This window comes from Loxodonta africana, chromosome 1 (assembly GCF_030014295.1).
Source record: "Loxodonta africana isolate mLoxAfr1 chromosome 1, mLoxAfr1.hap2, whole genome shotgun sequence".
NCBI lineage: Eukaryota > Metazoa > Chordata > Mammalia > Proboscidea > Elephantidae > Loxodonta > Loxodonta africana.
Genome location: NC_087342.1, coordinates 37,936,218 through 37,963,033, shown reverse-complemented (window position 1 = coordinate 37,963,033; position 26,816 = coordinate 37,936,218). Strand labels below are relative to the sequence as shown.

At 38.9% G+C, this 26,816-nt stretch overlaps 1 protein-coding gene across 12 annotated transcripts in view; it reads left to right on the top strand.

Annotated features, from left to right (window-relative positions):
* EXOC2 (exocyst complex component 2) overlaps positions 1–26,816 on the top strand; it is a 330,347-nt gene that overhangs the window by 66,895 nt on the left and 236,636 nt on the right. For 11 of the 12 annotated variants that reach the window (XM_064279802.1, XM_064279801.1, XM_064279798.1 and 8 more), the window contains 2 exons: positions 14,453–14,566; positions 16,573–16,697. In XM_064279802.1, the coding sequence (XP_064135872.1) occupies positions 14,453–14,566; positions 16,573–16,697 (239 nt within the window). The remainder of the gene's footprint in view (positions 1–14,452; positions 14,567–16,572; positions 16,698–26,816) is intronic. The other variant, XM_064279792.1, reaches the window with a different exon arrangement.

Below are 26,816 nucleotides of genomic sequence, written 5' to 3'. Positions count from 1 at the left end.
AGTGAGAGAATCAGTGTGATCTTGTGTAGACTGAAGGGGGAGTGACATACCAAACAGTCACTGAAATTACTGGCGCTGGCTACTGATTGAGTTATTTTAACAAAAGCATTTTCATTCGAAGAATCAGTAATGGTCGTAACAAACAGAAGAGAATAATTATTAAAGTCTTCATAATGGAGAAGAGGTTTGTTAAAAATTATATATTAGAAACCAAATTCCTTTTCTAGTGATGCGCTAGGGGAAGAGCCAAAGTTGGTAAAATAAAACTTAATTCAAAGGCTACAGGTATTAAGCAATGTGCAACAATTTCAATAAAAGTTTCAACTTACTATATTAGAGTTTAAAATATTCAATTATTATCAAAGCTACTAAGAAATAATTCTGCAAGTGTACAAAAACAGTCAAAACTCTTCAAATACCAGCAGTTAGGAAACAGAGTCCAAAAATGTCAGCAGCTTGCATGTAATCTTACTCTGCGATCTTGGAATCAGCTATCTGTTTCTGAAGTTGTCTTCTGGTCACTGGGGCGTTTCAGTCTGAGTCTCAAATCTCTGGTTGGCCGATGAGTCCGGATAGGTGCTTTAGCTTTCTTTAACTGTGATAAATGAATCCAAGGGTTAATTCCTTCTAGTTTCACCGCACAAGGGCTAGCTAAAAGAACTAAATAAGCCCCCTTCCAGTGAGGTTCTAAAGAATCTTTTAGTTGATGTCTTTTCCAGTAAACCTAATCTCCTGGGTTAATATTAAGTAAAGGAGGAGAGCCAGGTTTCTGCTCTTCAGATGGTTCTTTAATTTGTGAAAAATATTTCTTAGAATATTGCATTAGAGGTCAACAGTATTCCAGTAATTCAGGTTATATTAAGTTAGGGTCATTAGAGACAATGTGAGGAAACATCATAGGTCTTCCCATAACTATTTCATAAGGAGTGAGTTTATGAGATCCAAAATGAGTGTTTCTTAAGTTTTAAAGGACTAAAAGGGAGAATTTTAGTCCAAGACAAACCTAAGTATTCAGAAAGCTTATCAAGCTGAGTTTTTTTAATGCTGTTTTGGATTGAATTATGTCCCCCCAAAATATATGTCAAGTTGGCTAGGCCAAGTTCAGGCAAAGTATTTTCAGAAGGTAAGAAGGTAGAGGAGAGACTGCCAGCAGAGGTCCAGAGGGAGCTGCAGCAGATGGTATAAGTACAGAAGAGTTCTGACTTTCTAATTCCACACCTTGCTTAGTCATTTCAGAAACTGCGTTCTGCACTTCTTCATTCTTTTCAATTTGGAAATAGTATCCTGGAGAGAGGTTATTTTGCTATTTTGTTGTCTTTGCAAGGCCTCAAGGTTCCAGTTAAAAAAACTGTCCTGTTGCAGTTTCTTAATCTAGGATCTTTTCTGTTCTAATTTACTGCGCAGAAAATTTAACTTAGAAAGATCAAAGGTTCCCTAAAGTGGCCACTGATCATCTGAACAGCCCTTCGCTGGGTCATGCCAAGCAGACAAAAACAAACATGCTGGAGAACAGAAATGTTTGTTCATGTAATGAGCGGGAGTCCCCTAAGGAAGCTCAGTATCGCTCTTATTTTTGGCATTTCCCATATTTCCAAAGGCACTGTAAAATTAGCTCTGGAGGCTTTAAACCGAAGGTTGGAAATTTCAGAGTCTCAGAACTGAACAATATAAAGAGTGTCACAGAAATTTTGGCCAGTGCTTTGGCCCCACTTGTGCTTATAGTTTTTAAGCAACTTTAAAGATCTTAGATCCTTGAACAATGACCATACTGTAGGGAACCAAAGAAAAAACAAGACAAAGAAACTTAAGTTCCATCGTATAAAAACAGAAAAGAAAGAAAAAGGAAAAACCCACAATAAAATGCAAGGAGTTTCTACGCAAAGATGATGGATGCTCAGACCTGAAAGGCATTTATCTTGCCATAACTCCCGTGGAGATGGAGGGCTAAAAAATTGCCCAGCCCAGTACCGTTAGCCCAAGTCTCCAGTGCCTTGAAAGTTGCAGAGGTCAGTTCACCTTTGGGTCCCTTCGTGGTTGCCAGAAGTGTCATAGTGACGTACCAGGCTTATACTCTATTAGAACTGAAAGCAAAAGGTTTTACCGTGGAATAGAAATTCAACTCTATTTCTTAACTTCCTGGAGCATGTTGACCAAGGCATTCTCCCAGGATCAAACTGCGTAAACATCTTTGATAAAAGTCTTTTAACAGGCAGTTTGTCATAAAAGCTAAAGCTTTGTCCCTTGCTGTTTCTGTGAGTTACAAACAGTTAAACTTTTACAAGATAATAAATTGTCTCTTCAGGGCAACAGGGGCAGAGACCTTGGGCCAAGCTGCAGTTAAATTCAAACTGAAATTTAATTTAGATCTGGGTTAACCATCTTAGTCCTTTCAAGCCCCTCAGTTGTAGGGTCTGCAGAGTCATGCCGAGCACATTGGTGTTGGGGTCTGCATACAACGTTTAATACCAAAAAAAATTGGTTTCTTTAGCTTTTAGTTTGGCATTTAATCTATCCCCTATTTGATTTCTCGTCTTCATTCATTTTATCTCAACCTTTGATTGTCTGTATAGGTTTTATTATTGCTGCCGCCTACTAAGAGTTTGGCTTGAGCTGTTCCTAACAGCACTTTGTCTTAATATGCTTCAGAATAATCCTTTGGTAATGTTGGTAACAACAGCCAGGAATAATTTTTTAATTTTCCCATTCTTTCTTTCCTGTGAGGTGGTCTAGTTTGGTCTGGATCACATTTTTACCAGTTACTAGCAGTATGTCTTTGAGCAAGTCGCTTAATTTCTGTTTGCCTTAGTTTCCTCAGGTGCAAATGCGCCCATTTCATAGGTGACCAATTTTCCCACTATATTTTGAAAACGAGGAGAAGTGACAGCAAACAATTCATACAAGTTTTTATAAAAACATGTTTATGAGTTGTGATGTAATGCCTGTGTCCAGAAAGTGTGCAATTACCATTTCCTCAGGTGCAAAATTGGCCTGTTTTATACTTTTGTGAGGATCTAGTGAGTGAATTCATGTAAACACCTGCAACAGTGTCTGGCTCATTGGAAGTATTTAATAAATTTTGAATATTGTTACTCTGATTCCCTTTGTGGCTCTGCCACCTAGGAAAAGAATCTCTTATTAATGACTATTTCAGGGTAGTAAATAAAAGATTTTAGGATAATAAATTATATTCAGATCTTAAAATAGTGTTATGTGTATTAATTCAAGAAGTTCTTAAATGAGGAGAAAATTAACAAACAATACTCCTTTCACGCTGTTACTTGTATCTCAGGAGTCTCCACTCAACCGTGGGCTGTTGTAAAGTATTGAAGGTAATTTTTGGAAAAGGGTAAAATTGTGACTGTCATACAAATACAAAATTAATACAGCTTTCATTTAATTCATTAACTAATTGAGAGAATCAGTAAGATTTTAAAACCTTTTCAAAGGAAAATCCAGAGGACAGTCTCACAGATGGCAAGGACTGGACTGCCAAGAGGCAGGACTGGACTGCTGCTCCTGCCCGACCTGCAGCTGTACTTCACCTGACATGTGTGCCTCTGCACAGAACCCACACACATCATTATGAGCCCTCCCCAGCAAAGACACAGATCCCTGGAGACTCACCCAGATGGTGAACTCCGAGCAGTGCATAGAGACATTTGTCACTGGTTTGTCCATTTTAAAGTCTTTTGCAATTTTTCCTGACAATAGAAAAAACTAAATAGAGATACCAGGAAGCAAGAAAATGAAAGATGAAATAGGAAGAGGTTTAGAAACCAACAGAAGAGAATATTTTTGGCCAGAAAAGTGCTTTCCAATGTTTCTTTTAAGTCCCCGTCAGGAAAACAGCATTTATTTTACTGAATTCTTTGCCCTCAGATGGAGAAGCCTTACTTTAGAGAAAGAGAAAAGAAGTGGGAAGAAAAGGCAGATGTTACAGTATTGATGTGGGTTTTATTTTTCTGACTTATTTAACATTTTTCAGATAAAAGCTATAGTCTCGGTAGAGAGTAGTGTTGCATTCAGATTGAAATTCTGGAAAGCATTTCCTTATTGCCTGTCTTTTATTTTTGTTTGTGTCATTTGGGGATCTCATAATATAAAGGTTGGAGAGGACCTGTTTTTATTTTATTTTTTTAAAAAGGGGGAATAGGTGGATTTTACTGTTATTTACTTGTTGAAACATATTAATTGAGAAGGCTTGAACAATTATGAGCACCTTAGTAAAATACTTCTGATGAACCATCAGATTAAAGTGGCAGAAATGCCTCTGGAAGATGAATCTGCTCCTTTTACTTGCAGCGTGAATGCTTATGGAAATTTGCTACACCTGACAGTTAATCCTATAGTGTGGAAGTGAGGTACCAGGGGGTTTGTAGCCATATCATCTGAATGTAGGAAAGCAAGGAAGAGTAGGACAGCATTGATTCTGTTTTGGTCTCTGTATGAGTCAGGGTTTAATAAACATTTTATTAGTGTACCTGGCATACATGCTGTTATCTTTCAACTGAGTTAACAGTTGGTATTTATTGGCCAACTTTGACTGCTAAATCCTTCATATTTTTGAATTTTTAACTGGCGTTTTTGTACACGTGGTGCCGTGATGCTTATAAAAATGTTACTAATTGCTCTGAAAAAATGACTTGACTTTGAATTGAGACTAGAATTTTCTCGTAAAAAAGTCTGTATTTCTGATTGATTATGCTTATTGTCGTGAATATATATGTTTTTGCATGGTTTAGATTGTAATGGAGACAAATTATTTCAACTGAAAAATAAAGTAGAAAGAGGTTCAGATTAAGTAGAAGCCTTCACTAGGTTTTGTTTCTTGAAAATAATATTCACTTGCTTTATAAGAGAATATTTATGTCATGTTTTGGAGACAGTACCTGATCAGTTGTCTTAGTCATCTAGTGCTGCTATAACAGAAATACCACAAGTCGATGGCTTTAACAAAGATGAATATATCTTCTCACAGTCTAGGAGGCTAGAAATCCAAATTCAGGGCGCCAGCTCTGGGAAGGCTTTCTCTGTTGGCTCTTGGGCGAGGTCCTTGTCATTAGTCTTCCCCTGGTGTAGGAGGTTCTCAGCATAGGGACCCCAGGTCCAAAGGATACACTATGCTCCTGGTGCTTATTTCTTGGTGGTATGAGGTCCCCATCCCATGTTTCAGGATCCCATTTCTTCCCAATCAGTGCCCTCGCTTTAACTTGTGGCACCACTTGAGGTTGGGAATTGAGTTGGCATTGTAATTCAGCCACTTTTATGATAAAGAGTCTGTGTTTGGTATTCAGCAATACCAGCTTTGTTACTACAAGAGATAAGGCTTTCTTTCAAGACACAAGTGGAAACTGAGGTTGTTTATGCAGCACTTGAGCTTTGACTCTGAAGTCCTGAGCTCACCTCTTTCTTTCACCACTTTGTCTAGTGAAAGTAGGACGAACCAACCAACTGTCTTATAGTTCTCATTATGACAGAATTGTAGAAACATATCACACATGCGATCACCCAGAGCCTTGCCTTTCCCCAATACCTGATCTTTTGGTAGTGATATTTTGCATATTTGTATTGCTACCTCATGCCATGGATTCACAGTGCCCGCTTTCCACTGGAAACAGAGTCATCAACATCTTTAAGACTAACTAGACTTGAGAACCAGTTTAGAAAACTCATCCTTAAAATTTTGTTTCTCTGGACCCCACTCTCAGTACCAGATGTCTTGGGCTGTGTTTTCTAGAGAAGCAAAGCCAGTAAAGTGTATACATATCTGTATAGAGAGATTTCTATCAAGGAAATGGCTCACGTGGTTGTAGAGGTTGGAATGTCCCAAATCCGTGGGTCAGGCTGTAGGGTTCTCCTGATTCATGCAGCCACAGGGGCTGGGGAACTCAAGATTGGCAGGTCAGAGAGTCCACCTGTATTAGACGTAGGCCACAGCCCCAGGAAAACTCCATTTAAACTGATGCCATCGTAGAAGTGATCGCATTATATCAACCCTCATCATGGAAGTGATCACATTGTCATATGACTCCTAAACTACATCATAACTGCCAAACCACTGAGAGTCATGGCCCAACCAGGTTGACACACAACCTTAACGATCACAGGAGTAGAGGCATAAAAGCGGAGCTTTGCTCCTGCTCTTATATGATCTCAAGCTTTTTTTGTAAAATTATCACTGGGAATGGCTGTCTAGAGCAGTAAATGGATGTACCACTAATGCCTGTTTTATTTTCACGTGGCTTTGATGGGCAGTAGAAATCCAATATTTTCTAATCGGTTTGGTTTAAGAACAAGGAAGGGATGACCAATTTTCATGCTACATTTTGTAAACAAGGAAAAGTGACAGGGAGATAATTCTTATAAATTTTTATTAAAAAGATATGTGGGCTGTGATATAATGCCTAGGTCCAGAAAGCATGCCAGTACAGAAAATAAAAGCCGCAAAACAAAAAAAGAAAAAACTCATAATATTTAATACATCAGAGCAAAACAATGTTCCTAAAGTTTTTAAACTAAAAGAACTGAGTGTAATATATACACACTCAGAAGAACTATGTAGTCCCACTTTTACTGTGCTAGGATGCCCACTTTTTTTTTTTTTTTTACCACTTGCTAAATCAAGAAAACATGTTTTCTTCAACACAAACACACACAGAGTAACACAACTGCAACCAGACCTCCCTGTATGTGGAGTGGTTAGAATTTTTCCCCAAATGAATTTTGTTGTTTTGTATGCTGCTTATTCAATTTGTATGCTGAGTATATAATCTGAGAAGCGGGACTGTATGAAGAATACGGCATCAGGATTGGAGGAAGACTGATTAACAGCCTGCGATAATGCAGATGACACACGCTTCTTTGCTGAAAGTGAAGAGGGCTTGAAGCACTAACTGATGAAGATCAAAGACCATAGACTTCGTTATGGATTACACCTCAACATAAAGGAAACAAAAATCTTCACAACTGGACCAATAAGCAATGTCATGATAGAGGGAGAGAAGGTTGAAGTTGTCAAGGATTTCGTTTTACTTGAATCCACAATTGACATCCGTGGAAGGAGCAGTCAAGAAATCGTATGACACATTGCATTGGGCAAATTTGCTGCAAAAGACCTCTTTCAGGTGCTCAAAAGCAAGGATGTCACTTTGAAGCCTAAGGTGTGCCTGACCCAAGCTATGGTGTCTTCAGTCGCCTCATATGCATGTGAAAGCTGGACAATGAATAAGGAAGACTGAAGATGAATTGATGCCTTTGAATTAATGGTGTTGGTGAAGAATATTGAATATACCATGGACTGCCAGAAGAGCAAACAAATCTGTCTTGGAAGAAGTACAGCTAGAATGCTCCTTAGAAGGAAGGATGACGAGACTTTGTCTCACATACTTTGTACATGTTATCAGAAGGGATCAGTCCCTGGAGAATGACATGCTTCGTAAAGCAAAGGGTCAACCAAAAAGAGGAAGACCCTCAGTGAGATAGATTGACACAGTGGCTGTAACAATGGGCTCAAACATTACAACGATTGTGAGGATGGCACAGGACTGAGCAGTTTTTCATTCTGTTGTTGTACATAGGGTCGCTATGAGTCACAACCTCTTGATGACACCTAACAACAACAGTATGCTACATAGGTCATCACTAAAGATCATTCTCATACGTAAAAGTGAATGGTGACATATTAAGAACATTCTGTTAGTTTTGTATCTGTACATTCAGTCCGTATGCCTGTATACTCCCGGGGCATAGGACTAAAACAATTAAAATTTAGACCTGAGCTTACAGTGCCACCTAACGGAAAACATGTATTTTAGGGGTGGCAAGCTAAGAATCGTGAAACTGTGTTGTTTTGATTCATTGATGAAAATATTTCATGAACTTACGTAGTAGAGTACATGTTGCTTTCAGTCTGTATCTTCATATTATAAGATTTAAAGTGTATACTTAATTTGAATTGCTCCAGTGCATCTTTGCTTTTACTGGTTTGTTGACCCATCTCTCAATCTCCTGCACTTGGAGGGTTAAAGTTCAAAATCCAGCTTTCTTAACAAACATTTAAGTTTTAACTGTTGGCTTGCATATTGCTATGATGCTGAACGAGCTTCAGCAGAGCCCGCAGACTAACTCGGATGAGGGAGAAAGGCCTGGTGATCTGTTTCTGAAAATCAGCCAATGAAAATACAATGGTCCGATTCCCAGCCTAACCCTGGGGTGGTGCCAGACCAGCCGGTGTTTGGTTCGATTGTGCATGGATCTCCGTAAGTCAGGAGCCTGGTCTGTAGCAGCTGACAACAAGTACAGTAGCTACATTGACAAAGCACTGCTTCTTTCACTATTATGTTATTAAGATCATTAGCAATTTTCTTCATTTTCAATAAATGCCTGCTCCATTCTCCCCCTAAGTTTCTATGTTTTTAGATTCATAGTTATGGTTTTATTTCATACTTAACATTCTCTGCTTCTTTGAGTATAGAAGCACTGAGTTCAAATGTTGACTATATCTAACCTGAGGCTATTTCATCATCTGTAGTGTGGAAATATTTAACTCAGATATAATCAGAATAAAATGAGATGAGTCTTACAAAAATAAGTCTGTAGACTATAAAGAGGTTATTAAGTACAAGGAATAAAAATAAGAAAATATTTTTGAGCATTTATTGTGCCAGAGACTGTTAAATCATCCCTATGCATTATCTACTTTAATCCTCAGGTATCAAAATCCCATTATTTTCATGAATAAAAGGAACTTAGAGAGGTTGAATAGCTTCCCTGCAGTCAGACAGATTGATCTAAAACCAAAAACCTAAAAACTGAAAACAAATCCATTGCAGTTGAGTCTATCCTGACTCATGGCAACTCCATGTGCTATAGAGTAGAACTTCCCATAGGGTTTTCTTGGCTGTAAGCTTTACAGAAGATCACCAGGCCTTTTTTCTGTGGCACTGCTGGGTGGATTTGAACCTCCAGCGTTTTGGTTAATAGACAAATGCAAACCTTTTGCGCCACCTGGGAATCTTAACAAACTTCGAAATTGAACCCACAGCCTGCATTCTTAACCACAGCCTCCCATTATAAATGTTGAGGAGAGCCATTTGCCACTTTGCAGGTTTGTTCACCATGGAGCTTCATTGATTCTTGGCATTGTTATTCATTTTCTATTTTTCCAAATCATGTATTTCACATTTTCCAGGTATTTGCATGAAAGATCAGTATATTTGAGCGTGTATTTTGGGATAAATTGTAAATCATGGTGCCTTCAGCTACACCTAACAGAAAATGAAAATTCATTTTGACTTAAGCAAAAAGAACATTCATTTTTTCATAATAAACAACGTCTAGAGATTGCGGGCTCCACGATTGGTTGAGTTAGTGGCTCAGTAATGTTACTGAGATGTAAAGAACCTGGGTTTGCTCTTTTTCCCTTAGCATAAAACTCATTTCCTTGGTAATTGCAAAACAGCTGTAGCAGTTTCTGGTGTTGAAACTAGATGCGGTAATGTCCAGAGGCAGAAAGACAGTCTCTCAGTTCTCCCTCTTAAAAGTATGGAGAACTGTGGTCTTTAAGATTATGTGTCAAGTTGGCTGGGCCACGATTCTCAGTGGTTTGACAGCTATGATGTAGTTTGGCAGTCGTATGACGATGAGATCACTTCCATGATGAGAGTTGATATATTGTGATCACCTCCGTGGTCGGATTTGCTGTGAGTGGCCACTCAGTTGAAAGAGAGTTTCCTTGGGGGTGTGGCCTACATTGAATATATAAGTGGACTTTTTGGCAAGACTAATGGGAGTTTGCTTGCTTTGGTTCCTGCAGCCGGCTCCTGTCTGTCTCACTCCAGTTCTTGGGACTTTAGCTAGCAGCTTATCTGCAGTATTACCTGCTGATCTTGGGATTTGTTGGTCTTCGCAGCCAGTAAGCAAGAGCCCTGCTGGCTGACCTGCTGATCTTGGGTTTGCCAGCCCATATGCCTTGGTGAATCAGGAGAAGCCTCCCACCTGATACATGGATTTGGGACATTACAGCCTCTACAACTGTGCGAGCCATTTCCTTTATATAAATCTGTCTATATAGATATTTGTATGCCTTACTGGCTTTGCTTTTCTGATGAACCCAGCTTAAGAACTTTCCCAGAAATGTTCCAGTAGACCTCTCTTCAGACATCATTGTCAAAACAAGGTTAGCCCATAAATAGCAAGGGGAATATGATAACCAGAGTTGGCTTAAGATGACTGGAATCACGCAGTGAAGGGGAGCTCTGGGCTGTATGGGGTTCTGTTAGCAAAGAGGGTTGAAAATGAATGCTGGGTCCTTAGCCATCAGTGTCAGCTAAAAAGGGGGTCTGTATTTCTGTACAAGGGCAGACCTGGACTTAATTGTGTGATTTAGGGAGGATTGTTATTATTTCAATTTTTAAAACTTTTTTTATTGTTGTAAAAATATATATAATGCATTTGCCAGTTCATTATTTTTCAGGTATACAATTTAGTGGTATCAATTACATTAATCATGTTGTGCAGCCATCACCCATAATTATTGCAAAATTTCCCATCACCATAAACAAAAACTCACTGTTTTCCCAACATTGACTCACTCCTCTTTCCCCTCTCCCTACCCTTGGTGACCACTGATAAACTGGTTTCTATACATTTGCTCTTCTTTTATTTCATGTAAATGAGATCACGTGTTTGTCCTTTTGTGATTGACTGACTTCTCTCAGCATAGTATTTTCAAGGTTCATCCATATTACAGCATGTATCAGGGCTTTATTACTCTTTATGGCTGAACAGTATTCCATTGTATGTTGTTAACTACATTTTGTTTATCCATTTTTCTGAAGGACATTTAGGTTTTTTCTGCCTTTTGGCAATTGTGAATAGTGCTGCAGTGAACACTGGTGTACGTGTGTCTGTCTGTGTCACCGCTTTTAAGTCTCTTGAAAGTTGCCTAGGAGTGGAATTGCTAGGTCATATGGTAGTTCATGGAGCCTTGGTGGCATACTGGTTAAGTATTCATCTACTAACCAAAAGGTCGGTGGTTTGAATCTACCAGGCACTCATTGGAAACACTATGGGGCATCTCTGCTTTGTCCTGTAGGGTCTCTATTAGTTGGAACCAAATCAGCGGCAGTGGGTTTGGTGTTTTGGATTTTATGGTAGTTCATAAGGAGCCCTGGTAGTGTAGTGGTTAAAGCGCTTGGCAGCTAACTGAAAGGTGAGCGGTTCAAACCCACCAGTTGCTCCGTGGGAAAAAGATGTGGCAGTCTGCTCCTATAAAGATTATGGCACCCCTATAGGACAGTTCTACTCTGTCCTGTAGCATTGCTGTGAGTCAGAATTGACTTGATGGCAGTGTGTTTGGTTATAGTAGTTCTGTGTTTAACATTTTGAGGACTTGTCCAACTGTTTTCCAAAGCGGCTGTGCCATTTGGCGTTCCCACCAGCAGTACATAAGGATCCCAGTTTCTATACATCCTCGCCAAGATTTGTTATTTCTTTTTTTTTGTTTTCAGTTATTCTAGTGAGAGTGAAGTGATATCTCCTTGTGGTTGCATCTCTCTAATGGCTAATGACGTTGAGTACCGTGCTCGTTGGTCATTTGAATATCTTCTTTGCTGAAATGTCCGCTTAAGTCTTTTGCCCATTTTTCGATTGGGTTATCTGTGTTTTTTTGATGTCGTCAGTTCTTAACCCCAGCAATCCCCTTCACAATTCTACTTCGATTATGGACAGGGAACACCTATGCAAAGTGAAACTGTGGGCTTGAGGGAGGGATCACGGAGCTGAGTCTGGCTTCTCAGTGTCCCTTTTTATTTCTTGTCCTCAGTTGTGCTCTTAATATGTGATTTTGGAATCGATCCTTCTTAGACAAGGGTTTCATGTCGTTGAATAATTAGTAAAAAACTGCTATTAGTAGGGATTTGGTTGATATTTGTGATTTTGTAGTACATTTTGATTCTGTTGAAATTATTTAACTTTCCTGAGTGACTGAAATGCTAGGCAGCACATAGAAGGATGCTCGTGTAAGCATTATACAAAGGTAATGTATAATGCCACACTGGTGTATATGTCTGCCCTTTCTCACACAGAGGCAGGCCTTCCTGGTTGGCTATGATGTTCTTTCCCACTGAGTGAGAGAAGTCCACGTGGCCCTTAACACAGCACTCTAGACAGCCACTACCAGTCAGTTAGGGTAGAGCTGTAGGGAGAAACCTGCCTAGATTTCTTTACTAGGACTCAGCATGGCTTAGCTTAGCCTGAGTCTCCACTCAGACATTATATTCCCAAGGTTTTAACTTGGAGGCATAGTGTGTAAATAAATAAAATGAGAGAAACTTCCAAAGGTAACAGGATGTTATTACTAAGTATCGGAACCAGCATGAAGAATACAAACCAAATGAACTCCTAAAGATGCAAGTTCTCCATCTCCCTCTCAAAAGACTGCTGACTGGTGAAAATGACCAGTAATCTTATGAATGATCCATGAGCACACATGTGCACAAATAAGAAGATTCAGACTACAGACCTTTTAACCTTTGAAGCTGGTGAGGACAGTTAGAAGATTTAGTCTCAAAGCTACCTGACTGAGGTAATACCAACCTGGTGTCCGTGACTCTTAAAATCTCGTCTCATCTTCTGTTGTTAAGATTTTAAACAGGGCTTTTTGTTTTGTTTTCTTCCCTAACTAAAAAAAGAAGACTATATAGTGAAAAAGGTAAGTGTAACAAGATGTAAAAGTAGGACTTCTCTGTCTTGACTGAGGCCTTAACACTGTAGATAGAAGAGGAGATGACTGAGAACTGGTTTTGCTACTTGCACCCTTTAGCCTTTTAGGGAATATGAAGAGAGAGTAGAGGAAGGGAGGGTTTGTGAAGAGATTCTTTGGAGAGAGCTGTAGCTGGGCAGTGAAGGGGAAGTTGTGGGGAACGTGCGATCCACCTCATCTTAAGCCCAGGGAGTGAGTTTCCATGCAACCCTGCAGTTGTGATGCACTGAATCCTGGTATCACTTCACAAGACTGAGACAGCCCATGTGGAGAAGAGAAGGGACTGCTATGAGGTTCTCAGCACAAAGGAAACGGTTTCCTGTAGACCAAGTCAGTGCCTCACAGGACAGAGCAGGCTCCAGGCCACCTGAGCTCTGCGTGAGAGCCTGTGTGCCATGAGAAGGTGGAGCAACTAGATGCTGAGGAGCAGCACTGAGAGGGGACACATCCCAGAGTGCAGTGGGAGGAGCCCACCAGGGCCTTCAGTGAGCTCCTGAAAATACCCACAGACAAAAAGTAAGTTTTCAACATCTGGCAGGCCGAGAGGCACCAGCCACCTTGGACAGTACTAACCACTAACCAAGAACAACCTTCCATTCCCACTTGTCTTCCTTCCAGCTCATCTATAACCCTTACTGTTTGAAACTAGCCAGCAGAGAAAAGGCATAAAAGTCTATCACTTTCCCCTTCCAAAGCAGCAGCCCATCAACTATGATTTCAGCAGGAAGGATAAGTGATAAGAAATGAGTCCCAAGAGGAAACAGAGTTCAGCTCAGGGAGCAACTTTGAAAAACCTTACTGTGGAGCTTGAACTTCCCCTCAAAGATAGGATGTAGATGTGCTGGCTGTAAGCTGCAGTGGGCAGAGCCAGCCATGTTACTTCTGTTCTCAGGTATAACCATCTGGTGCGCTACATGGACCCTGATGTGTGGTAGATACTTAATAAGAATTTGAGCAAGTAAATAAATGAATTAATTTAGAAATTACACTTAAAAATGAAGCCCACAAAGTGAGTTGCAGGTAATATGTAGCCTGTTTTTATCACAAGTTTTCCTTAAAACTATTATAAGTGCTATGTAACCAAAACCAAACCTGTCGCCATAGAATCGATTCTGACTCATAGCGACCCTATAGGACAGCAGAACTGCCCCATGGGATTTCTAAGGAGTGGCTGGTGGATTTGAACTGTTGTAGTTAGATCTAATTTTATTAGTACACTGATGATTTTTTAGGCATTAATGTCTTAAAACAACTTTCATTCTGCCTTTAACAAGACATATTTTAACAAACCGATTTAATTTTTTAAAAGAGTTTTCACTGTATCCAAATTTTGATTTTTATCCATTGAATTGGGGAATTCATATTTTGATAGATTTCATAAGATGTCAGTTCAGTCTGATATTTTAAACCCTCTTTCAATCTCATATTCCATATTGATGTAATTTCTGTGTTTTAACTATTTTTCAGTCTTACATGTACAGTTGACATTTATATGATAGGAAATCAGCCACAGTGTAGGAGATGTAGTTTGTATGTATTTGTAAAAATTTTCATATTCTTGGTAATGTATCATATGTAATTATAATTATTTGTGTTTGTGTTTATTATACCAGATACTCTGTGATGTCTATTAACCTTTTTGTAGTAATAGCAGTTGAAATATATTTTAAGCCTTCTTTTCTCCCTCAGAAGTAAATTGCCCCAGAAGGACTTAGAAATGCTCTTCCATGGAATGAGTGCTGATTTCACAAGTGAGAATTTTTCAGCTGCCTGGTATCTTATAGAGAATCACTCAACCACGAGGTTAGTATATGTTGGACTATCAGCAGTTCATGGTTTCACCTGGATGCTTATAGTAAGAATATATAATAACTTGTACAGGACCTGTTTTTTTTCTGGGTATAGGACCTGTTTAGGTCTGGCTCTGCCACGGATGAGCCCTTTGATGCTGGTGAGCCAGTGAATATCTCGGGGCATCTATTTCCTGATTTGTAAAATGAGATTATTCATTAGAGGACCCTTATTTTCTGTAATTTTATGTTTCTACATTTCATTACTCATGCAGCTTTTTAAAACTTTGTGGAGTCTCAACTGGGTATCTAAACTGATGTGTGTCAATGCGATTTCTCTCTATTCCACTAACAGAACAATTTTAAGTCCTGGTATAAAATACGCACAAAACCGCCTTCCCTGACTATTGTAGGGACAAAGCAAGATGAGTTGCTTTGTCATTTTGTAAAGAGCAGGCTTAACGTTAGTCAAAAAATATACAGGTCATGTATCCACATTGAAGTGTTTCTGTTTGTCTGCTGATTGACATTTTCTACAGTCTATAAGAGCAGGCTTATAACTTGCAAGATTGATTGAAAACAATTACATTCAATAAAGATGTTTGAATATATGAATGGTTTATTGCTTAAAACTTACATTCTTGGGAAGTCAACATGTTAAAACATACCTTAAGGTAAATTCTTCTTTATTAAGTGAAAATCAGTAATAGAAAACATGAAGTTGGTATTTTTAATACATGGAGCAGATTTGGTCTGATAAATTTTTAAAGCAGAATTCTTTGATTGTGAAAGATGGTTCTACTTTTATGTGGTGGGCATGCTTTTTCTAATGTAAACCAGCATTTATCTGTTTTTTTGTCTAGGGGTATCATGGTACTCAAAAAGATATTTAAAGTTTTATATTCAGAATATTTTAGATCAAATAGGAATAAAACTTTATGAAATACAGAGGTCTGTCTATTTTTCTGTATGAGAAATAGTGATAAATGTAAATTGGGAATTTACCCACAGATTTATGTAGTTTTATTATTAATGACAGTGGGCTAGGTGTTGAAGTGGTTAGGATAGAATTATGCTCAGCTTGTACCCAAAATACTTCAGTGCACGTATGGACACCGAGAGGAGTTCTGCCTCTTGAGGAACTGTCCATCACCGCATGCATGACCTGTGTCTTTCCTTTAGGGTTTCTGTCAGATAGGTGATATGCAAAACCTTTTACCTGGCAAATCATGTACAATAAAACCTGCAAAAGCCAGAACCTGTGTAAGGTGGGAACCTGTCAGAGAAGGAAAATTCAAATATTTTCCATTAATAGAGAGCAATAGAAAGTGGTAAGACTGCACCCTGTCCAAGGTGGAAAACTTATGAGACCCAGAAAAACAAGGCAGTCCCATCAAGTTCTGGCTCTGTCAGGTTTCACTGTATATTGTATATACCCAAAACCACAATATGTATAAACTATATATAATATATATATAAAACATATTGTATATAGCATAAATATATAGATTTTAAAAATACCTGCATGTGTGTTTACTTCTAAGGGGCCAGGTATACTTGGAATTACCATTTGAGGGCTAAAAAAGTCTTTTATAGTGGCTGCAGTTTAAGCATTAATAATAATTAAAAGGTTTAGATCTAGGTAAGAGTTTGAGAGCTTTTTGTTTTTATCCAGTTACATATTGTGTTAGTCTGTACGTTTCTTAATGTAGGTTTAACTCTTCTAGTATTTTACACTTAATGAATTTATCTTACTTCTTTTTGCTTGTTAGGCATCTCAGAGGAGCCCTGGTGGTGCAGTGGTTAAGCGCTCGGCTGCTAACCCAAAGGTTGGCAGTTTGAACCCACCAGCTGCTCTGCGGGAGAAAGATGTGGCAGCCTGTTTCCTTAAAGATTTATAGCCTTGGAAACCCTATGGGGCAGTTCTGCTCTGACCTACAGGGTTGCTACGAGTCAGGATCGACTCACTGGCGGTGGGTCGAGGAGTCTCAGACATTTGATTTCTTTATTTCATTTCAGTTTTGAACAGCTCAAAATGGCAGTCAACAATCTGAAGAAACAGGCTAACAAGAAGAACGAAGGCAGTCTGGCATACGTGAAAGGAGGTCTCAGTACTTTCTTTGAAGCACAAGATGCCCTCTCAGGTAAGGCGATACCCCAAGTCATCTGCTGGGAGCGTCCATAATGGAAACCTGACACTGTGTTTGCAGAGTATTTACAGGGTGTGACATTAGTTCTGTGTTTATAAAAGTAGAGATCAAAAATGTGCAGTAAATAATTTGTTGCAGACTAGGCTGGAATCCCTTTGAAGGCCTTGTACTTTAGATATTTATCTGTGAGACATTTGTTGACCCATCTTACATGTGTGAAATGGGAGACTGCTTTACCTTTCCATGATGCCTCATCTCCAGGGCAGATAACAAATTAAATCCCAGTGAGTAAAATTCTAGACTTTTAAAAATTCTTTTACAGCCATCTTTACGTTATATGTGTAACTAAGTCTATAAATGTGACCCGATGCATGTTCAGTTTTAAAAGGACTGTTAGTGATCTGTCATTCCTTTTAGCCATCATGTCCCCAGTCCCCGACATGCATAAACAAAGTTAACTGTCATTGTCTGTACCCTCATCTTTATATGCTAGGGAAATTGTATTAAATGAAAGTATCGTATTTTTAGAAATTTCTATGAAAGATACTGGTTATCTCCTTTTTAAGCTACCTTTAATTAATAAAAAATAAAGTATTGTTTATTCAGTAAAAAGTAAAATATATTAATAAAAGTTAATCCAATTCTTTTTAAAAGCAAAGATAACTTCAACTAAATACTTATATCTCTGTCACACCTTCTTTAAAACAGGAAAGGCTTAATTTTTAAAAAAATTAATTTGTATTCTTCAAGTGCAAATGTCCTTTTATTGTTTCTAACAGCCCCTCCCCTCGTGTGCCAACGTCCACAAGTTGGCATCTGACAGGCTAGTGTGCATGTGATACAGCTTCTCTCCTAGCAGGTAGAGGTCAGGTCTTAAAGTGGTGGAAATGTGAATGCCTGACATGGACTAGAAAATTAGGTGGTCATCTTTGATAAATATGCTGGGTTTTTGTTTTATGTTCTTCGTGCTTATTGATATTTCCTCCAAGTCGTCAATAGTTAATCTCCTTGTTGTTGTTGTTGTTAGGTGCTGTAGAGTCAGTTCCAACTCATAGCAGCCCTATGTAGAAATGTACAACAGAACGAAACACTGCCCCACCCTGTGCCATCCTCACAATCGTTGTTATGCTTGAGCCTGTTGTTACAGCCACTGTGTCAATCCATCTCATTGAGGGTCTTCCTCTTTTTCGCTGACCCTCTCCTTTACCAAGCATGATGTCCTTGTCCAGGGATTGGCCCCTTCTGGTAACATGTCCAAAGTACGTGAGATGAAGTGTCACTGTCCTCGCTTCTGAGGAGTGTTCTGGCTGTTTCTTCCAAGACAGATCTGTTTGTTCTTCTGGTGGTCCATGGTATAGTCAGTATTCTTTGCCAACACTGTAATTAAAAGGCATCAATTCTTCTTTGATCTTTGGTATTCATTGTCCAGCTTTCACATGTGTTCGAGGCGATGGTTCTTGCATCTATAGATGGCTTCACTCTTTGACAGATTTCAGGTTTTATTTGGTGCATTCAGTTGATATAGTCTCATTTATTAGATGTTTGCCCTAAAAGAATGTTGGCAACTTAAAGTTTAACTAATGAAGATAATGTTGAACAACTACAAATAAGCACATGATTGTATGGCATATAGAAAATGATTTTAATAGTAAAATTTGAAAACTTGACACGTACAGAGAGTTTTTTTTTTTTATGGAAAAGAAATGTATATTATGGAAAATATTGCAAAGGATAAATAAGAAGCAAGAACTGCCCATAATCTCATGATAGAGATAATCACATTAACATTTTGATGCATTTTCTTTTTGTCTCTTTTTTTTTTCTTAGCTAAAAAAAAAGAGTACGTATTACAAAATTAGAGTTGTATTTATATACAGTTGTGTATCCCAGAAACCTTTTTTATGCTTTAGGTAGAATCTATTGCTCCTCTGGATGATTATTTTAATAATACTGTAGCATTTGATTTATTAGTAGTTTTTTAGAATTTTTCAAACTACAGTTCTAAGTGAAATTGATGTGTAGTTTTTTTTAACTGCTTCGTTAGTTGGATTTTAGTGTTAATGCTATACAGAATCATGTGGATATGTATATGTATGTATTCTGCAATGGCTTCTAAAGATTAGAAACTATATGCTTGAAAATTTGAAAGAGCTAATACTTAAAATCATCTGCTAAGAAAATTTGTTTTACCTTTCTATTTCAAAAACGTTCACACATGTTAAAAGGGGAGAGATAAGATAATGAACCCCCCATATATTTATTGCCTATATATAAAAAAAATATTTAACAGTTATTAATATTTGTCCAGTTTTGCTTCATCAGTGCTTTTTGAGGTATATTTGCTTGCTCGTTATTGGTTTATTTTGAGGTGAATGTCAGGCATCATGACATTTGTCTTCCGTGTACCCCCAGATGAGGACACCTGCATGTGGCACCTCAGTGCAACTGTTAGAGCTAGCAGAAGTAACCACAACTGCTCAGCACCATCTGATTCCTAGTACACATTCACATCTCCACAGTTACCCCCAAGCCCTCTTTTTCATAGTTGGCTAGTCCAAATCAAGATCCAAATAACATTCAGACATTGCATTTGAGTTTTAAGTCTCTTAAGCCTCTTTTAAACTTGAATAATCCTTTCACCTTCCCTCTCTGTCTTTTCTTTTTTTCATGCCATTGGTTTGTTCATCATTTCATCAAAATCTACATGTTTTCAGTGTTGAATTATAATTTTTAAATAATTTACAATTTGTTATAGTCCTTTTTATTATCAATGTAGCTTATTTGTATAATCTCTTTCCACTGTTTTACATTGATTCTCCTTTTTAATTGTGGTAAATGTATAAAACATTTGTCTTTTCAACATTTTTTATGTGTACAATTCAGTGATATTAATTAGGTTCATCATGTAGTACAACCATCACCACCGTCCTTTTCAAAAAATTTTCATCGCCCCTTAACAGAAGCTCAGTGCAACCTAAGCAAATGACTCCTCTTTTTCCCCTCCTTCCTGCCTCTGGTAATCACTGGTAATGGTCTCTATACATTCTAGTTATTCCATATCAGTGGATCATATAATATTTGTTGTTTTCTGATTGACTTACTTCACTCAACATAATATTTTTAAGGTTTGTCCATATTTTAGTATGTATGAGGACTTTTATTTCTCTTTATGGGTGAATAACATTTCATTGTATGTGTGTATCCATTCATTTGTTGCTAGACATTTAGGTTGGTTTCACCTTTTGGCTGTTGTGAATAGTGCTGCAATAAACATTGGTATACAAGTATCTGTTTATGTTCCTTCTCTCAATTCTTTTGGGTACATATCTAGGAGTAGAATTGCTGGATCATATAGTAATTCTAAGGAGCCCTGGTGGTGCAGTAGTTAAGTGCTCAGCCATGAACTGAAAGGCTGGCAGTTTGAAGCCACCCCACGGCTCCATGGGAGAAAGACCTGGAGATCTGCTCCCATAAAGATTACAGTCTAGAAAACCCTATGGGGCAGTTCTTCTCTGTCACATGGGGTTGTCATGAGTCGAAATCGACTCAAAGGCACTTAACAACCACGTAGTAATTCTATGCTTAACTATTTGAGGAACTGCCAAAATGTTTTCTGCAGCAGCTGTATCATTTTACATTCCTACCAACAATGGATAAGTGTTCCTATTTCTTTGCATACTTGTCAACACTTGTTATTTTCCATTTTTTAAATCATAGCCATGTTAGTGCTGGAAACCCTGGTGGCATAGTGGTTAAGTGCTACGGCTGCTAACCAAAAGGTCGGCAGTTTGAACCCGCCAGGCGCTCCTTGGAAACTCTACTGGGTATGAAGTGATAACTCATTGTGGTTTTGTTACTAATGACGTTGAGTATCTTTTCATGTGCTTATTGACCATTTGTATTTCTTTTCTGGTAAAATGTCTACTCAAACCTTTTGCCCATTTTTTGATTGAGTTGTTTGTCTTTTTGTTCTTAAGTTGTAGGAGTTCTTTACATATTCTGGACATTAAACCCTGATATATCAGCTATATGGTTTCCCAAAATTTTCTCCCAATCTGTAGTTGCCTTTTCACTTTGTTGATAAAGTCCTTCGATGCACAGAATTTAAAATTTTGACAAAGTCCAATTTGTCTTTTGTTGTTTGTACTTTTGATGTTATTTCTGTTGTTAAAACCTGGGTCCTGAAGCTGTAGCCCTATGTTTTCTTCTAAGATTTTTTTGTTCTTAGTGCTTACATTTAGATCCTTGATCCATTTTGAATTAAATTATATAAATGGTATGAGGTATGGTTCCAGCTTTATTTTTTGTGGAAATCCAGTTGTCCCAGCACCATTTTAGTAGATAGGCTATCCTTTTTCCATTGGATGAACCTAGCACCCTTGTTGAAATCAATTGACCATAGATGTATGGGTGTATTTTTGAACTGTCAATTCTATTCCATCAGTCTGTATGTCTGTTATACTAGTAGCAGGCTGTTTAGATTACTGTAGCTCTACAGTATGTTCTGAGATTGGGAAGTGTGAGGGCTCCTACTTTGTTCTTTTTCAAAATTGCTTTGGCTCTTCAGGGCCCCTTGCCATTCCATATAAATTTGAGGATTGACTTTTCCATTTCTGCAAAGAAGGCTGTTGGAATTTTGATGAGGATTGTGTTAAATCTGTGGATTGCTTTCAGTAGTATTGACATCTTAACAGTCCACGAACCTGGAATGTCTTTCCTTTTATTTAGGTCTTTAATTTTTTTCCAGTAATGTTTTATAATTTTCCATGTACAAGTTTTTCACTTCCTTGGTTAAATTTATTCCTAGGTGTTTTATTCTTGTAGATACCATTATAAATGGAATTAATTTCTTTTTCAGATTGTTCACTGCCAACATACAGAAACCCAACTGATTTTGTGTATTGACCTTGGATTCTGCCACTTTGCTGAATGATTAGTTCTACTAGGTTCCTTGTGGATTTTTGGGGGGCTTTCTCTATGTGGAATCATGTCCTCTGCAAATGGGGATAGTTTTACTTCTTCCTTCCTGATTTCGATACCTTTTATTTGTTTTTCTTGCCTAATTGCTTTGGCCAGGACTTAGAATACAAATTGAGTAGCAGTGGCGAGATCAGACATCCTTGTCTTGCTCCTGTTCTTTAGTCAAAAACTACATTGATTCCTTAGTGATTCTGTTTTGTGTTTTAAATTTTTTTAACTTTTAATATTTCTGTTCAGGTATGGATCGAATTGTATTCCCCAAAATATATGTATTAGAAATCCTAAACCCCTGTACCTGTGGATGAAATCCCATTTTGGAATAAGACATTCTATATTATGTTAATGAGATCACATCAGTGTAGGATGTGTCGTAAGCCAATCACCTATGAGATAACAAAAGAGCAGATTAGTCACAGAGAAGGAGGCACAAACAGAGGGGAAGCTACATGGCAAGGAGAAGAGACAGAGACCTTTCCCCAGAGCCAACAGAGAGAGAAATTTGGACTTCCAGCCTCCTGGGTTATGAGAAAATAAATTTCTGTTTGTTAAGGCCACCCACTTGTGGTATTTTCATTATGGCAGCACCAAGAAACTAAGACAGACTTTGGAACTGGAGAGTGGGGTGCTGCTGTAACAGATACCTAAAATATGGAAGTGGTTTTGTAATTGGGTATGGGCAGAATCTGGAGGAATTTTGATGTGCTTCATAGGAAGGCCCTAGATTGCCTGAAGAGACGGTTGAGGGCTCAGAAAGAATTGAGAGCTGTGATGAGAGCTTTTATTGCTGTGAACAGAATGTTGCTAAAAATGTGGGCATTGAATGTGCTTCTGGTGAGGCTTTAAAAGCAAATGATGAACATGTGATTGGACGCTGGAGGGAAGATGATCCATTTCATGCAGTTCCAGAGAGCTTATTTGAATTATGTTCAACTGTTTGGTGGAAGATAGAAATTGTAAGTGATAAACTTGGATATTTCACTGAGGAGATTCCTAAGCACGATCTTAAAGGGGCAGCATGAGCAGCGTGGTTTCTCCTTGCTGCTTATAGTAGAATGTGGGAGGAAAGAGATGGACTTAAAAATGCATTACATGAAGTGAAGCCAGAACTTAAAGACATGGAAAAATCTGTTGTACAAACTAAGGACACATGTCCTAGAACTTTCACCAAGGATATGGTGGCTCAGGCTTTTGTTAAAGAGATTAGGTCTGTGACTGATGGATCTGTTCAACCACTGAAGCAAAAATCCCATCAGCTTAGACCGAAAGGAACAGAGACAGCACAGAGTGACAGAAAACTTCCTGCTTTGTGGAATTCTAAAGGTGGTAAATGGGTCAGTGGAGTGACTTGGTTGCAAACATCTGCTGTCCCTCCAAAAAAGGAAGGCACCATCTTGGGAACAGATTGGAGACCAGCAGAACTGTTGGAGGGACCGTGGCAGGCAGGGCTGCCTCCATTTCAGAGGGTGGAACCACTGCCTCCATTTCAGAGGCTGGAAGACAGCTTGCTAAGTTTCGAAGAGTCAGATCTCTAACAGCTCGGTTCCAGAGTTCAGTTGGGGTCGCCATTCAGATGCAGTAGTGGAGTGGGGCTGCCCAAAGCAGGAGGAACAGAGTTGTTGTCCCAGTGGGCCTGGAAGGTGGGCCTGGCTCCCAGGGCAAAGGGGCCTCCATTCAGAATTCCGAGAATGTGGCCAATTCCCAGAGTGTGGAGATGGCCTCCGAGAACAGAGGATTATTTTCAAACCTTGCGATCTAAGGTAATTTGTTCCGCTCAGTTGTGGACTTGTTTGGTACCCTTGACTTCTGCCATTTGGAATGGTAATGTCTACCCTCTATTTGTTCCACCATTGTACTTTGGAAACAGGTAGCCTGTATTCTGGATTTCACAGCTCCAGAGATGGAAAGGAATTTTGCCCCAGGATGGTATATAACTGGATTGTCATCCGTACTTATTTAGATGATTCAGAAGATAAAATTTTTGTACTTAGAGTTGATATAAGATTTTGGGATAATGTGATAGGGTGAATGTGATTTGCATGTTGGAAGGATATGAATTTTGGGGGAGCCAAAGAGTGAAATGTTATGGACTGAATTGTGTCACCCCAAAATGAAGCCAAAAACCAAACCTGTTGCTGTTGAGTCGATTCCGACTCATAGTGACCCTATAGGACAGAGTAGAACTGCCCTTTTAAGGGTTTCCAAGGAGCGTCTGGCGGATTCGAACTGCCAACCTTTTGGTTAGCAGCTGAGCTCTTAACTAGTACACCACCAGGGCTCCCCCCAGATGTATGTGCCGTAAATCCTAAACCTCTGTAACAGTGGATGTAATCCCATTTAGGAATAGGACTTGCTTTGTTTTGTTAATGAGACCAGTGTACGGTGTGTCTTAAGCCAGTCATCTTTTAAGTGTAGAAAGACCAGATTACACACAGAGGAAGAAGTGCAAACAGAAGGTAAGATACACACCAATGAGCATCACCAAGGAACTAAGGAATAGAAACTGAATAGGTATGAGGACCTTTCCCCCAGAGCGAAGTGAAAGAGAAAGCCTTCTTTTACAGCCAGGGCCCTGAATTCAGACTTCCAGTCTCCTAGACTGAGACCAAGAAATATGGAAATATGAAAGTCAGCTTCCTGGCCAGCTGACTGGAAGACATCCATATTTATGCCTATTCCCAAGAAAGGTGATCCAACCAAATGTGGAAATTATAGAACAATATCATTAATATCACATGCAAGCAAAATTTTGCTGAAGATCGTCCAAAAACGGCTGCAGCAGTTTATTGACGGGGAACTGCTAGAAATTCAGGCCAGTTTCAGAAGCGGACGTGGAACCAGGGATATCATTGCTGATGTCAGATGGATCCTGTCTGAAAACAGAGAATACCAGAAGGATGTTTACCTGTGTTTTATTGACTATGCAAAAGCATTTGACTGTGTGGATCATAAGAAATTATGAATAACATTGTGAAGAATGGGAATTCCAGAACACTTAATTGTGCTCACGAGGAACCTTTACATAGATCAAGAGACAGTTGTTCAGACAGAACAAGGGGGGATACTGATTGGTTTAAAATCAGGAAAGGTGTGTGTCAGTGTTGTATTCTTTCACTATACCTATTCAACCTGTATGCTGAGCAAATAGTCCGAGAAGCTGGACTATATGAAGAAGAACGGGGCAGCAGGATTGGAGGAAGACTTATTAACAACCTGCATTATGCAGATAACACAACCTTGCTTGCTGAAAGTGAAGAGGACTTAAAGCACTTACTAATGAAGATGAAAGACCACACCCTTCAGTATGGATCACACCTCAACATAAAGAAAACAAAAATCCTCACAACTGGACCAGTGAGCAACATCATGATAAACGGAGAAAAGATTGAAGTTGTCAAAGATTTCATTTTACTTGGATCCACAATCAACAGCCATGGAAGCAGCAGTCAAGAAATCAAATGACGCATTGCATTGAGTAAATCTGCCGCAAAGGACCTCTTTAAAGTGTTGAAGAGCAAAGATGTCACCTTGAAGACTAAGGTGCGCCTGACCCAAGCCATGGTATTTTCAGTTGCATCATATGCATGTGAAAGCTGGACAATGAATAAGGAAGACCGAAGAAGAATTGACGCCTTTGAATTGTGGTTTTGGTGAAGAATATTGAATATACCATGGTCTGCCAAAAGAATGAACAAATCTGTCTTGGAAGAAGTACAACCAGAATGCTCCTTAGAAACAAGGATGGTGAGACTGCAACTCACATACTTTGGACATGGTGTCAGGAGGGATCAGTCTCTACAGAGGAACATCATGCTTGGCAGAGTTAACAGGGTCAGTGGAAAAGAGGAAGACCCTCGATGAGATGGATTGACACAGTGGCTGCAACAATGAGCTCAAGCATAAGGATTGTAAGGATGGCTCAGGATCAGGCAGTGTTTCGTTCTGTTGTGCATAGGGTCGCTATAAGTTGGAACTGACTCAACGGCACCTAACAGCAACAACAGACTGAGAAAATAAATTTCTGTTCCTTAAAGCCACAAGTGAAACCACTTGAGGTATTTCAGTTACAGTAGCTCTAAGAAACTAAGACAACGTTGTAGTTGGTAGTGGATTTTTGTGTTTTGAACAGTTAATTTCTGTTGTTGTTACCATTAAGTGCTGTCCATGTGGTTCCAGCCCAGTCTTGCCCCATCCTCACAATCGTTGTTGTGCTTGAGCCCATTGTTATAGCCACTGTGTCAGTCCATCTCATTGAGGGTCTCCCTCTTTTTCGCTGACCCTCTACTTTACCAGGGACTGATCCCTCCTGATAATATGTCTAAAGTGTGTGAGACGTAGTCTTGTCATCCTTGCTTCTAAAGAGTGTTCTGGTTGTACTTCTTCCAAGACAGATTTGTTTGTTCTTTTGGCAGTCCATGGTATATTCAATATTCAGTCAGTTCTTCTACGATCTTCCTTATTCGTTATCTAGCTTTTGCACGCATATGAGGTGCTTGAAAACACCATGGCTTGGGTCAGGCGCGCCTTAGTGTTCAAAGTGACATCTTTGCTTTTTAGCACTTGAAAGAGGTCTTTTGCAGCACATTTGCCCAATGTAATGTGTCATTTGATTTCTTGACTGCCGATTCAATGGGTATTGATTGCGGACCAAGTAAAATGTAATCCTTGACAGTGTCAGTCTTTTCTCCATTTATCATGATGTTGAGTATTGGTCCAGTTGTGAGGATTTTTGTTTTCTTTAGGTTGAGGTGGAATCCATACGGAAGGCTGTAGTCTTTGATCTTCATCTTTAAATGCTTCAAGTCATCTTTACTTTCAGCAGACAAGGTTGTGTCATTTGCATATGGCAGGTTGTTAATGATTCTTCCTCCAATCTTGATGCCACCTTCTTCTTTATACAGTCCAGCTTCTTGGATTATTTGCTCATCATGCAGATTCAATCCTGATGCACACCTTTCCTGACTTTAATCCACATAGTAGCCCCTTGTTCTGTTCGAACAGCTATCTCTTGGTTTATGCACAGGTTCCTCATGAACACAATTAAGCTTTTTGGAATTCCCATTCTTGGCAATGTAATCCATAATTTGTTATCCACACGGTCAAATGCCTTTGTATAGTCAATAAAACACAGGTAAA